Raw genomic sequence first — 15,753 nt, 5'->3', positions numbered from 1 at the left:
AAGCATCAAGGTCGAAGGATCAAACACTACTGACACTCGCGGCACTTTTAAACTACTACGGGACGACGCGCGACTTGTTTGATCCTGCCCTCATCGCCCGCCCCCGCAGGAGCAAGCGTCAAGGTCGAAAGATCAAACAACTGAACGTTCGCGGCACTTTTTCACTTCTGTGCGAAGATGCGCGACTTGTTTGAGCCCGCATTCGTCGCCCGCCCCCGCATGAGCAAGCAACAAGGCCGAAGGATCAAACACTACTGACACTCGCGGCACTTTTTAACTACTACGGGACGACGTGCGGCATGTTTGATCCTGCCCTCGTCTCCCGCCCCCGCAGGAGCAAGCGTCAAGCTCGAAAGATCAAACAACTGAACATTCGCGGCACTTTTTCACTTCTGTGCGAAGATGCGCGACTTGTTTGAGCCCGCATTCGTCGCCCGCCCCCGCATGAGCAAGCAACAAGGCCGAAGGGTCAAACACTACTGACACTTTTTAACTACTACGGGACGACGTGCGGCATGTTTGATCCTGCCCTCGTCTCCCGCCCCCGCACGAAGCCCTCGTAAAATTTTTACTTCAGGAAATGAACCAGCCTATGGCTGAAAATCTCGATAATAAAGATAATAATAATAATAATCAGCTAGTTCATTTGTACGAGGTTATTAAATTTAGTATCCGGCCATAGAGGACACCTAAAATAAATAATTTAAATTTTGAAGGCTTAACAAGCGCTTGTTAAATCGTAGATCTTTTTTTTATCGGCATGTATGTATGTATGTTTATTTGTAACAATAACCTGTTAGTTTTAACCCGTTAACGTCCAAGGTATCTCACAATTGGAATTTAGCTCCGTATTTGATATTCATTGTTGTATTCTCATAAATTAAATATAAATCACCCAAAAAAATCAAGTCTATGGTGGGGATCCAAAAAAAATCTTGAAAGTGTAAATAAATAAAATAAATAAATAAAGGAGTTGAGAAAAAATGCAATTGAGGGGTCATTCATAAATTACGTCATGTCCACAGGAAGAGGGAAAGGGTTTAAAGGAAAGATGCATACCAGCACTAAATCATTCAGTAGCATCCATTCATTTTTCTGCCATACCACGTAAATAAGATACATACATCTTCTTCCTCTTCTTTTTGGCTTCTCAGATTAGTGTTCTTATGAGCACTTCCACAGTTATTACCTGAGAACTTTCTTTGCTGATTGACCATTTTCGCATGTGTATATCGTGTGGCAGGTACGAAGATACTCTATGCCCTGGGAATCGAGAAAATTTCCTTTACGAAAAGATCCTCGACCAGCGGGATTCGAACCCACGACCCTCAGCATGGTCATGCTGAATAGCTGCGCGTTTACCGCTACGGCTATCTGGGCCCCAAAATATATACATACATACATACAGTGAAACCTCCATGAATCGACAATTGAAGGGACCATCGACTCATGGAAATATCAAGTAATGGAATGATTCAATGAGTCGATATCGAGTCATGGAATTTTGACTCCCAATTTGTGTCTCATAACTGTACTGAGGTTCAAGCAAATTAAATCTTTGCCCACTGGCACCATCTTGTGAATGTTTTCCGAGCTAATAAGTATTCAAATAGTCTCCAGTCAGAAAAGTGAATAAACTTACTTTATCGATCCTACCAGAGTCTATGAATGGAGAGTTGCGCAAAGAGAACTGGCAACAAGTTCCCCAATCACAAATCATTTAATTATTTTGGCCACCTATTTTACTGTGTGCGCTTTCAAGTGACTTCACTCAAATGTACTCTCAGCTCGAATGTTTGTTTATCAATTGCAAAGAACAAAATTGAGCTTAATCTCTGGTTTCGTAATTATAAAGTAATCACAATGATGTGTTTAGTAGAGTATTGCAACAGCACATACGACAAACAGCTTGAACTCAAAAACTTGATCTTTTTCGGTTTCCGCTCCGCGCAACTGACAAAACAGTGAATTTCTTTTTGCCGTTTGCCGCCCCAAAGGGAATTAACTGAAAACAGCCGCATCTATAGCGTCAGTCTGTGTTGAATAACAATTATATATTTTTTAAACTAATTAATTTTGAATAGTTTATTAAATTGCAGTTACATTTCAACTATTGAACGGATTGATATATTTCCACTGATGGGGTGAGATTACTTACATTACTGTTACATTACATGTAACAAGTAGGGGGCTCATTCACAAATCATAGGCCCTAAAGAGTAATTATTTCGTTACATACCTAATTGTAAATCTTTTTTTTTAATTTCGTCACGATAACAATACCCCTCTCGTCTCAAAACGTGTTTGTTTATTCTGCTCGATAGGTAGACGATTTGACAGTTCAATAGCAGAGTCTATGAATGGAGAGTTGCGCAAAGAGAACTGGCAACAAGTTCCCCAATCACTAATCATTTAATTATTCTGGTCACCTATTTTACTGTTTGCGCTTTCCAGTGACTTTACTCAAATGCGCTCTCAATTCGAATGTTTTTTTCTACAAAGACGCAAAGAACGAAATTGAAATTGATCTCTGGTTTTGTAATTATAAAGTAATAACAATGAAATGTTTCATAGAGAATTTCAACAACACATACAACACACAGCATGAACTCGAAATTTTGATCTTTTTCGGTTTCCGCGCGACGAGCAACTGAAAAAAACAATGAATTTCTCTTAGCCGTTTGCCCTCTGGGAATTGACCGAAAACAGTCGCATCTGTAGCGTAAATCTGGGTTGAATAACTAATAGTTTTCAAACTCTCCAATGTTGTATAGTTTATTATATTTCAGTTGCATTTCAACTATGAAACGGAGCTATAAATTTCCATTGATGGAGAGAGTTTACTTACATTACCGTTACATTACATGTAACAAGAAGGGGGTTCATTCACAAATTATAGGCCCTAAAGAGCAATTATTTTGTTACATCATCGTATTACACCGTAACTTAATCTGTAGCAATATATTTTTTTTATTTCGTCACGTTAACAATACTTCTCTCGCCCATAAACGTGTTTGTTTATTTTGCTCGATAGGTTGACGATTTGACAGTTCAATAGGTAGACTTGGTTTCAGTCTTCGCGCAACTCTCCATTCATCGACTCTGTTCAATAGGTAAACTTGGTTTCAGTCTTCGCGCAACTCTAGCGTAACATTTGAAAAGGGCCTAACTGCAAAATGTAAACAAACTTGATTTTTCATTATTCGTATCATTTTTTACGTAAATTACTCCTACAAACTCTTACGGGCATGCAAAATGCATTATTAATGGTAATTTTATTCAAATTTAAAAGGGCCTATCTGAAAATGATAAAACTAAGAGGGCCTAACTAATCATAAAAGGGCCTAACTGAAAATTTCCATCAAAATCAGATAGGCCCTTCCGTGATTTTTTAATTTTCCCTCATATTTTTCAATATTTAGCCATTGTATAGTGTTTTTCTCACATAATGGAACCTAGTGAAATATTTGAAAAGGGTCTATCAGCATAACGTAAAAATTGAGAAATGCTCGATTGAAGATTCTATAACATATTGATTGTTACTATTTTAAACCCATTACTGGGCCACGTAACGTTTTAAATCTTACATAACATAAAAACTAGTAAAAAATGTAGAATTCAAACATCATCGGCAGATAGGCCCTTTTACGAGTCTTCAAACCAGTTAGGCCCTTTCAGTTAGGCCCTTTGATCGAACATGGTTTCAGTTAGGCCCCTCCAGTTAGGCCCTTTTATTAAACTTAGTTCCAGTTAGGCCCTTTCGGAATTTGTTAATTTTATTGATTATTGAAGTGATTTTCAAAGTTTTAGAACAATATCAATCGATTAGGTATGTGAGAAAATCAACATTGAATATTAAAAATTCTTTATTGAAGATTCAGTACTATATTGATTCCTATTTCAAGCCCATTCTCTTTTTTACTAGTTTTATCATAATCTTAATGCGAAGTTAGTTGAAAAACTGATTTTTTTATCCTGGAAAAAAATTCAATTACATTAAAAATTTTGAATAATTTTTATTTGTTGCCTCTAGTTGTGGATCGAGTTCCAAAAGCCGCGATTTTCACAAAAACAAATTCGTTTGTTTTTGTAACAGCCCTGCAAGATTTTTTCTTATACTTCTTCTTGGCATTACGTCCTCACTGGGACAGAGCCTGCTTCTAAGCTTTGTGTTCAATGAGTACTTCCACATTTATAAACTGACAGCTTTCTTTGACAAGTTGCCATTTTCGCATTTGTATATCGTGAGGCAAGTACGAAGGCACTCTATGTTCAGGAAAGTAAAGGAAATTTTCATTACGAAAAAGCCTGGACCGACCGGGAATGGAACTCAGATACCTTCAGAATGGCTTTGCTTTGTAGCCGCGGACTTAAACTGCTCGGCTAAGGAAGGCCCTCAAGTATTAAACAAGTAAAAAAGTGAATGGGTTTAAAATAGATATAATCAATAAGGTACTGAACCTTCAACCGAGAATATCCAACATTTAGCTATTACATTGTGTTTCTCTCGCTTGATTTTATTTAAGAACTATGAAAATCACTTCAATAAGCAATAAAATCAACAAATTCCAAAAGGGCCTACCTGGAACTATGTTTAATAAAAGGGCCTAAATGGTGGGCCTAACTGAAACCATGTCCAATCGAAGGGCCTAACTGAAAGGGCCTAACTGGTTTGAAGATTCATTAAAGGGCCTAACTGCTGATGATATTTGAATGTAACCATTTTCACGAGTCGTTATGCTATTTGAGATTACTAACGTTCTGGGCCACGTAATAAACCATAATGAGTGTCGAACACAAGTATAAAACTAGTAAAAAAAGTGAATGGGTTTGAAAATATCAATAATCAATATGCTGCTAATTTTTTATAGAATAGTTTCCAATATTTAGCTTGTATGATATTGTGTTGTTTTTCACATAATCATTAAATGTTGTCGAAGAATTATGCAAATCACTTCAATAATCAATAAAATTAGCAAGTTCAAAAAGGGCCTAACTGGTTTGAAAATTCGTAAGATAGGATAGGCCCCTGCGGATGATGTTTGAATTGAACTATTTTTACAAGTTGTAGTGCTATTTGAAATTCAAATCGTTGTGAGCCACGTAATAGAGACCATTATAAGTGTCGAACACAAGGGGTTATCCGAAAATGACGTCCATCAATTGGGGCCTCCTCCAATGGGGGGATGTACGAAAATGTGACAGTGCATGGATTGGGTATTGGAAAAAGCGTGACAGAGGGGGTAGAAGGGTTCTAGAAATACCGAAAAACGATGGACGTCATTTTTGGATCTTCCCCAAGTATGAAAATAGTAAAAAGCGAATGGGTTTGAAATAGGAATAATCAATATGGTACTGAATCTTCAACCGAAAATTTAAAATATTTAGCTATTATATAGTGTTTTTTTCACATAATCGCTAAATTGTTGGTCAAGATTCATGCAAACCAATTCAAAAATCAATAAAATTAGCAAATTATAAAAGGGCCTAACTGCAACCATGTTCAATCAAAGGGCCTAACTGAAAGGGCCTAACTGGTTTGAAGATTCATAAAAGGGCCTATCTGCCGATGATGTTTGAATTCAACAATTTTTACGAGTTGTTGTGTTATTCGAGATTTGAAACATAACGGGCCACACAACAGACTTTAATGGGTGTCGAACACAGGTATGAAGCTAGTAAAAATTCGAATGGGTTTAAAATAGGAATTATAAATATGGTACGGAATCTTCAATTGAGAATTTCTCAATGTTTACGTTTTGCAGATAGGCCCTTTTCAAATGTTACGCTAGAACTCTCCATTAATCGACTCTGGATCCTACGTGTTTCGCAGCCGAAATTTCACACGTTCCGCTCTTACACAACTAGATTTTTTACTTATGAAACGTTTAATTCCGGAATAAAAAAACGGCGTAAGTGAGAATTCCAATTTTCGCAACCCAACCGCTACTTTCACCGCTCCGTTGTATGAAGAGACAAAGTGACTGTTTGTGGGGGCTGTTTGGGCACGTCAGGAGTTAATCATCAATGTTAACTTCCTTTTCCCGAACAGCCTAGAAGATAGCTGGCGTAGTGTCGGTAGCGGTTGATTCAATTGGCTAAGAATTAACACTACGGACTGCCTGTTCCGGTGGTAAAAGTCCACCTCACAGGTGAGCCCTAATTCATACGGCTTTAAGCTTACCGTGCCTAAGAATGAATGGTTAGGGGGGTCTAAATAAAACCTAACCGCAAACGGAGCCTGTGGAGTACCAGGGCGCCCTCTACAGTATTGTGCCCTTCCTGTGCTACCCGGAGCAATGGTACAGGTGACCTTGTGTTTCTGAAGCCTTTTTTTTTTTTTTTGTTTTTTACAAGGGGGAAATCTGCAAACAGATCCCCTGAGAAGATAACTCAGGGAATGCGGGGATGACGCACCAACGACGACCCGCTAAAACCAGCCTATGCACTGTGCTTGAGCAATTCATTTAGAATTGCTCAAGTGGTGAACAGTGCATCGACATGACCCTTGGACTCAGACCCTCATCTCCCCGGAACCACCTTACGGTATTTCTTCGGGAAGGGACCAGTGCATATAGCACAACACGTGTAGCAGAAGTAGCCTAGGCAAACTGCTTCTCCTAGCCGACTTAAACAATGTTACAAGGGACCAGCCTCGGCAGGGCTAATCCTCTGCAGCCAACTCTTGATCGGCGCGCCATAGACGCTGCAATTCTAACATAATGTGACAGCCGTAGTTACTGCATTCCAGCACTCGGCATCCGCACACATTCTCTCTATAATATTGTCGGGGGACGTGTCCCCTCCGCATGTAGTGAGCATGCGACCTCTCACAACAAGGAAACGGGGGCAATCGAACACGACATGCTCCGCTGTTTCCTCTACACCAGCACAATTGGGGCACGCAGGAGATTCTGAGTGCCCGAACCTATGCAGGTACTGTCTATAGCAACCATGTCCTGACAGAAACTGCGTCAGGTGGAAGTTCACTTCCCCATGGCTTCTACCATACCAATCTGACACATTTGGTATTAGCCGATGGGTCCATCTACCCTTAGTGGAGTTATCCCATTCCTGCTGCCAGCTTCTGAGCGTTTCCTCTTTACACGTGTCGCGGACTCCTCTGGTACCCCTTTGGTTGAAGCATTGAACATCTTCCTTGATGATGAGCCCGATGGGCGTCATCCCGGCTATGATGCACACGGCCTCTTTAGATACCGTCCGGTATGCACTTGCTACTCTTAAGCACATTATCCTGTACGTGCTTTCCAACCGCTTTAGGTTTCTTCTCGTTATAAGCGCTTTTGACCAGATTGGTCCTCCATACCTTAGTATGGATAGCGCCACGCTTGCCAGCAGCTTGCGTTTGCTGGCAATTACAGCAGAGCTGTTAGACATCATCCTCGAAAGCGCCGCTATAGCCGTAGATGCCCTTTTACAGGCATATTCAACGTGGCTAGCGAAGCTCAGCTTGTCATCAATCATTACCCCAAGATGCCTAAGGGATCGTTTGGACTCTATGGTGCAATCACCTACCGAGATAAGCGCCCGTTGCTCGGACTTGCGGTTGTTGACCACCACCACCTCAGTCTTGTGACGGGCCAGTCCTAGTTTCCTAGACTTCATCCATTCCTCAACCAGGGAAATAGAGTGCGCTGCTGTCAACTCTACTTCCTCCATAGATTCACCATAGACCACTAGGGTGATATCGTCGGCGAAGCCAACAATCTTAACACCCGTCGGGAGGGGCAGCCTCAGTACGTCATCGTACATCGCATTCCATAACAGCGGGCCCAGGATTGAACCTTGAGGTACTCCCGCAGTAATTCGAACGCTTTTCTGTCCCTCCTCTGTGTCATACAGTAGAATCCTACCATCAAAATAGCTTTCTAGAAGCTTACACAACTGCACCGGTACCTTGAGGCGGTGAAGTGCGTGTGCTATTGCTTCCCAGCTTGCGCTGTTGAACGCATTCTTCACATCCAGAGTGACAACCGCGCAGTAACGGATGCCGCTCCTTTTATGCTCGATTGCCACCTCAGCTGTTTGAACGACCGACTGGATGGCGTCCAGAGTAGATTTACCTTTTCTGAATCCAAACTGGTTGTTGGACAGGCCGTCCGCCCTCTCCGTATACGGTACTAGTCTGTTGAGAATCAACCTCTCCAATAACTTGCCCGTCGTATCTAGTAGACAGATAGGTCTATACGCCGACGGGTCACCTGGTGGTTTCCCCGCCTTTGGTAGTAGCACCAATTTCTGTCGCTTCCATACATCCGGGAAGATTCCTTGATCAATGCAGCGTTGCATCGTGGTTCTGAACATGTCCGGATCCGTGTTCACTGCCGCTTTTAAGGCAACATTCGGGATACCATCGGGTCCCGGTGCCTTGTTTGACGCGAATGATTTCACGACTTCTGCCAGCTCTTCGTTCGTCACTCTCGCCACTTCTTCTCCTTCATCTGCCGCATACGGCGCTGGGGGCCATGGGCTTATGGGATGGTGCGGGAAGAGTACATCGATTATCGATCGCAGCAACTCGGGCGATTTCTCTTGGGGCGCTATGGCTCCTTTGGTCTTAGCCATTACCACTCTGTAGGCGTCACCCCATGGACTAGAATTGGCACTCTCGCATAGACTTTCAAAGCATGCCCGTTTTCGACTCTTGATTTCCTTTTTGAGAGCCAACTTTGCCTCTCTGAATGCTGCACCGCGTTCCTCTCTTTGTGCTTCTGTGCGTGCGCGTTGCATTCTTCGTCTAGCCCGAAGGCAGATTGCTCGAAGATTTGCAATTGATTCGCACCACCAATACACCGGCGGCCTGTTCTCTCTAGGAGGGGCTTTTCTCGGCATGGAAGCATCATGGAAGCTGAAGCCTGAAGCTAATTAAGGGTAGGATTATTAATACGTTGTAATTTAGCTTAAATATTGACCTTTATGGTCGCCCTTTGGCGACTTTTAATAGACGCCGATCTGTTTTTTTCGCTGCCGGCCTTTGTCGTGTTGAGATAGCAAAAAGCTTAATCCTGCCTAGTTTGGGTAGTGACTACGGTTAGGATAGCTTAAATCAATCTTCAGCATAAAATATCAGCAACCAATCTTTGTAGACTCGTGCAAAATGGTACTGCTCAAGTGGCGCTAGTTCAAGAAGCTTTTTCGTAAGGGGAACTTTTATCTAGGTAACCTTGTGGACCCAGTTTTTGCTACTTTCATAAACATGCAAATTCGCGTGGCAGGCCTCGTGCATGCCTGCTCTTAAATAGCGCTATCGTTGCTACACTCATTTCTGAGTTAAGCCTGATTTGCTACTGAAAAGGAATCGCTACAGAAATTTCTCGCCGATTCCTTGCAGTAATTTTCTACAGCGACTCCCATTTGAACTGATAGTTCTTTTCAATTGCGTACTGCGATCAGAAAAAAGCGCATTCTTGATCGATTCCTTGCAGGAATTTCCCACGCATCAAGATAGGCCGAGAAATTACTTGTCAGCAGCGAATCAGGCTTTAACAACCAGAGATGTATGTGCTGTCACAATTGATAAATCTGTTTGTAACCGCAATAGGAAATACGTCTTTCGTTTTGTGGTGTATTAACCACATGATGAACCACCCCCAAAGGATGATTTCAAACGAGTTGTCGCACACTGCCTATGAAAAGGCCTTCCGCTGATTGTGGGCAGTGATGCTAATACTCATCACATCATCTGGAGCAGCTCAGATATCAATTTGAGAAGCTCCAGTCTGATGGAATGCTTAAGTAGTTCAAATCTTGGATTACTTATTATAGGAAATCGCCTAACCTTCAAGGTATCTGCTAGAGAAGAAGTGTTAGACATAATGGTCTGCTCGAACAGAACAAGTCACTAGTTGACGAATTGGCATGTATCATCTTCTATGAACATATTAATGTAACTGCGCAGACCTTACATTTTTCATACTCCACAAACTGGGAATTGATTGTGACCAAATTCCTTGGATTCCCTCCGTCCATTAGAAATCCTAGTGATTTGGATGTTTCCACTTCTGGTGAATTGGGGCACAATTGTCATTGCTCCGAGTGATCTCACAATTGCTTGTCACTTTCCTTATAGCAAATTTTCTACACAACTTCCTTCACAGGAAGATTAGACGTCTGGCTATTTGTAAAGGAATATGTCAGATAGTCTGGCTGCTTTAAAAGCTCATGCTTCGGCCAACTCAGGGTCTAAGCTTGTTATCGCATGTCGAACTCAATTTGTGGAACTGCATTCAGTGAACTCATTCAGTAAACCTTGTATGGGTCCTGGCTATTCTTCCATCGCTGGGGATGAATTGGCTAATGAATTAGCTCGCAATGGAGCATCGCATGACTTCATTAGCCCTCATGCAGCTATTCCAATTTCAAAGTGCAGGGTTAAGCTTCAGGAATTCTTGGGCGGCAACTCAGCACAAGCAATATTGGAATAATTTTGAGCCATGTCGTCAAATAAAGTTGTACATTACTGAGCCATCCCCAAAGGTGGCTAAGTATTTAACAAATCTGTCAAAGCAGAATTGCAGTCTCTTGGTCAGAGCGTTTACAGGCCACTGCCGACTCAACTATCACATGGCAAATAAACAGCGTGCTGATCTATTTGTGTGTGATAGTTGTGATTCCGATTATGGAACATGCTTTCATGTGATATGTAACTGTCCAGTTTTCGCGTAGTTGCGATTCCAATTACTTGGTAAATACTTATTAAGTAAAACTGATTTCAGAAACCTAAATCTTCAGGATCTTCTGTTATTCTAAACACGTTGTGGTAATGCTAGGCTCTATTCACGCTCATGCGTTTTGCAGTGCACTTTTCAGGGCACTGTTTTAACCCATTGTGGTATGGAGCTACATGCTCTTATTTCGGTTATGCGATTTTCCCTCTTCAAGGGACCCCACTCCTATTTCCTCCCATATTTCCCTCCCCTGTCCTCTCCCATCGGGTAGATGATGAAATAGGCTCAACTATGGCGATGGCACAAATCTCCAAAATGACGGGGAACGTGCCTCTGCAGCCGGCCTTCTGATACCTGATACCTGAAGTAAGAATTCCAACTTCCGCATCCCAACCGCTACTTTCACTGCTCCTTTGTATGGAGAGACAAAGTGACTTACATCACGAATCAAAACAAAACACTACTTGAGCCGATTTTACATTGATAAAAAAACGTCGAAAGTAACTGAATGAAACGGCTTATCATTTTGTTATAATTATGTTTGCGGGAAATAATAGAAACTACATAGTTTTTGAACGCGAGCTGATTGAGCGATATATTGCGGCGCTTATATTAAATCCACATCCAGCGGCGGCGGTAACGCGCAGAAGATATGGGCGCAATTCAAACGCAACGTCAAAACCCAAGTCGGCTTGGATTTGTTCGTTCTTCAAGGACGCAAATGTTTCAAATTTGCTTAATCTGAAACATTTGGTGATTTTTATTATCATTGCGACGGTATATCGACATTTTCAGATAATCGCATTACGTGGATTTATCTTGCAGAGCACAATACACGCGAGCAAAATTTGAGCGATATACACGGCGAAAAATGTTTAAAAGGTGATTCATTTTAAAACAGTTTTAGAAGACAGGTTGTGATTCTTCTTAGTTTTCTCAAAACCGTATGAAAGTTACATACGTCGATTTGAAAAAGTAATCGAGAGTTGATCAACTTTGTCTAACACACAAATTTTGTATCTCATCGCTGGACTGAGATGTAAACGAAGCAAATGTTTGTACGCCGAAAAGTTGTTCCATTTGTTGCTTCTACTTGCGACATTTGTTGGAGTCTGTGCGCCACCTGGTGAGTTAATTCTGAATTAAAACATTTACTAAGTGGAAGTTAGCAATCATGTGAACAACTTTGCAGAAGACAGTTTTCTTAAAAACTTCTTTATTTTCAAGATATTTACAATACAAGTACTGTCCTACTGTTTAAAGGCGGGGTTGGTTATTAGAGGGTTAATTAGCAACAACATTCACGCCAAAAATAATGTACTTTTTGAATTAATAATTTGCAACAGTGCTCGAGCAGACAGGACTTCCCCCTATGCTAAATTAACGTTCACACATTTTTCACATTTTTCTGGGCCATAATGTGGGCTGATCGGGAAAAAGAAGTTTATATTGATTATTAACTGACCAAGCAGCTTGGTGAAGGCCCCATCATAGTTGCACTATAGATTATCAACAATTTCAAACATTTGCGTAGAAATTTTCAAAAATTGCTGTGCTGATTACGGCACTTTTTTTTCAAATTGTTGAACAATTCACTTACCTTAAGAACGTATATATGACAGTTCCTATGAGAAATTGATCCTTCTCTAGCCATGATCGATGCTCAATGAATATATCCAATAGACCATCCACGAGGGCTATATTTTTTGGACTTATATCTCCACCACTAGCCTGTCGCAAAATGTTCCAAACCAGATTATCTACGTTGAGTACTTGATTTCTGATCAACTCCCTGAGAAACCACAACAGCTGCTTCCGGGGAACGTCGTTCAATCTTTGATATTTTTCGGCCACAAGCATAGCGAGGTTGTTGATTACAAATGCAAGCCCATCATGAGCCAGGAGCGTCAAGTCGGAATATGCTTTTGCTGCTGCATTGGGATCCGTTAGGATCAAGTACATCAACGCCAAAGATATTTCTTCGTGTTGCTTCTCCTTGCATACACTTCCGGACAGCAACTCGTGGAGCTCCTTTTCATTAACACCTGTTAATACTTCCTCGTAAGCACGAAACGCTTTTTCATATTTCTGTAATATGTAAGCATCGTTACAAAGAATGTAACTTATGAAAAGATATGCGAAATAATACCTCTTCAAAATCATCTCTGACGTCCACAATGGTTTGTATGAAAAGTTTCGACTTGGCAGCATCCATGTCGGCAAGATACTGTTCAGAGTTCAACGAAACACAATTTAGTTCGTCAATCAGTAAACCATATTACACTTTAAGTTTTGCGACGTGTGAATGTAAAACAAACGGCGTACTGTACCAATTTAATGCAAAATAATTGTATTTTAAGCACTAAAAACATTCGCAATTGCGTTATGTGCTTTTGCTTTCACTCGTTTTATCCTGTTTGCTGTCAACTGTCACATAATGCATAATTCAACAAAAAAAAAAATGAAAAATGCGCTACTCACACACTAATTGGAAAGTATTGTATTTTTTGGTAAAATCCAGAATGCGATTGCAGCTCATGGCCGGTACGCTGATCATAAGTACTGTGCAAAAGGATAGGACAAGAAACGGTCAAGGAATGATTCCGCTACCGAAATTACTTGAGCTGTACGCTGCTGAGAAGTAGAGCTGATTTCATAACATCAGTAACGCCTGCTGTACAAATCAAATGGAGCTGTCACTTTTCCGTACGGAAAAATGTGCCGCTCAATTATTCCGCAAGTAAAAGTGACATTTCGCTCATACTGGATCAGCTGTCAAAATTACTTTGGTAAAAAGGAGAAATTTTACTTGAGCCCTTTACGTTTCAGGTGCATACTACGCATCAGTTTGGAGCTGCGAACTTATTTACACAGTGAGAGAAAATTGCACAGAACAAAGTATAAAAACTCTCTTGATATCTTACTCATCTACACTAATAAAAAATACATAGTGAACTCAACCATTAGGGCATATTTAACGTTACCATGCCACGAAATAGTGACAATAATTATATATTATGTTAGTTTTACCACATTATGGTTGAAATTACTATGGCTAATTGTGTGATGCCATGGTAAATTTTACCATATGCATTTGCCAACTTCATTCTATACTGTTGACAAAAATTTTCGGTTCCGCCTATGGATCATTTTCGTTAAAAAAAATAGATCAGCATTTAAACAAGGTATATATTAACTGACATACTAAGATAACAATTAAATGGCATCTATAAATTTGATTGTTTAATTTACAGCAGCGACGGAAGTCAAGGAATCTGAGGAGCTCAAAAATACTAGGCTGAACGAGTGAACGACTAAACAACAAGACACATTCCGCCACAACAGCCAAACACCCGACATCGACGTAGATTCCGGCCGCGGAATCAACTTTCACAGGCAGGATGATACGGTAATAACTAGGGAAAAACTTAGTTTCGCTTATCAATAGTACTCCTATTAACACCATAAACGGAGTCGACGGCTCGGTCGGCGTTAACAGCATCCTTTCCAGTGGCAATGAAATGCCAACACCGCCTAAAATAAGGACCGTGTGGACGATGTTATCCAGGCTACCTCCAAAGTGATAGCTGTCGACAGGGAGAAAATCCACATCTCTATTTACTTCCGAAATCGGATATGGATACTAAGATCAAGGAATTCGACGGTGTGAATGAACTTGACATTGCCGTTTGAGGAGGCAGCCGGGGAGTGGAGAACCAGATCCTTCTGCAAAACACCAAAGTGTTCTTGCGGAGAACCAAGTTCTCGATAGTGTATCATTCGGCTCCTTTTGCGTATTTATTAACTCTGTATCTAATTGCCTAATGCTTAATAATTATTGAAAGAGTACAATAAATAAATATGAACAAATTGACATTATTTTTCTTATGTTTTTCAACAAAAAAGTCTGAACCAAGAGTCTACTATTCCATTTCAGTATAATAATTATGAACATAGTAAAAATTACTATGCCGATTTGCTGTCAAAACATAGTAATAATAACCACTGTTTTGTTCTGCCAAAAATGGAACGTGTTCTGCAAAAATCAAGTAGTAAAGTAGTTTTAATTTTACCCTCGATGTAGTTTGCGTTACCATGCCTTTTTTATCAGTGTAGCAGCAAAATAAATGAGAATTCACATTGCTTATTAATATTCATTGCCAAATTAGAGTAATGCACATTAGAATTGATGAAAATAAAACTGTTTTCAATCGAATTTCGACATGAGATATATAAATTTCACAAACTGTAGAACATTTCATTGAAGTTCGTCAATAATGACTAAAGCGAAGTATGCACTTCAACAGAAAAGTAATCGCCTATCTCGATGCGTGGGAAATTTCTTGCAAGAAATACTCACGAAAAGCATTTTTCTTTGATCGCAGTACGCAGTTGAAGAGAAATGTCAATAGGCAAATATAATGCGCCACCATCATAGAGGTCGCTGGGGAAGAATGAAAGAAATGTCACTGAAAATGTTTGTTTACGTCCAAAATTCAATTTTTCAACCCAAAAATTGGGTAATAATCAATCGATTGTTGAACTATTTTCCATTGGCATAATCATTTAGAACCACTATTCTTGCGATACGCGTGATTTCGCAACAAATTTAACCACTAACAAAGAATCCGGAAGTTTATAAACTATGTTGCCAAACACCAATTTTCCAATTTTATCCCACTAATCGTACATGAGCACTGACCGGATCTGTACATTTTCGTTGGAAAACAAGTTTATTATGTTTTTCAATGCTCTCTGATCGTCTACAAAATAACTATTCCGAGAAAAAGTTTAAATTGTGTGCTCCTTCCTATGCTGCACACGGTGCGTACTCAACCCAACCTCTTTTTTGAAGGTTCTTCTATTAGCCGCCAGATGTCGGAGTGATCGTTTAGCTTTGAAAATATTTGCCTATTCAAATGGAGCTCACTGTAGAAAATTTCTTGGCCATTTCTTGCACAGAAAATTTTACTTTTCTTGAGCGGGAAAATTCATACATAATTTAGCTTACCTATTTCCTCTCGATGGGTTTTGTTTAACTTAATCAAAAAAAAAAAAGTAACTC

The 15,753-nt window shown here is 40.3% G+C and overlaps 1 protein-coding gene across 1 annotated transcript in view; it reads right to left on the bottom strand.

Annotated features, from left to right (window-relative positions):
• LOC5569987 (integrator complex subunit 3 homolog) overlaps positions 1-13,134 on the bottom strand; it is an 85,414-nt gene extending 72,280 nt beyond the window's left edge. Inside the window, exons 1-2 of the mRNA XM_021844319.1 lie at positions 12,838-13,134; positions 12,289-12,776 (exon numbers count right to left, since the gene is read on the bottom strand). Of these exons, the coding sequence (XP_021700011.1) occupies positions 12,289-12,776; positions 12,838-12,903 (554 nt within the window). The 5' untranslated portion in view covers positions 12,904-13,134. The remainder of the gene's footprint in view (positions 1-12,288; positions 12,777-12,837) is intronic.
• Positions 13,135-15,753: the final 2,619 nt, after the last annotated feature.

Source organism: Aedes aegypti, chromosome 2, assembly GCF_002204515.2.
Source record: "Aedes aegypti strain LVP_AGWG chromosome 2, AaegL5.0 Primary Assembly, whole genome shotgun sequence".
NCBI classification, from domain to species: domain Eukaryota; kingdom Metazoa; phylum Arthropoda; class Insecta; order Diptera; family Culicidae; genus Aedes; species Aedes aegypti.
The sequence above is the reverse complement of the archived record's forward strand: the minus strand, read 5'-3'. Positions and strand labels throughout refer to the sequence as shown.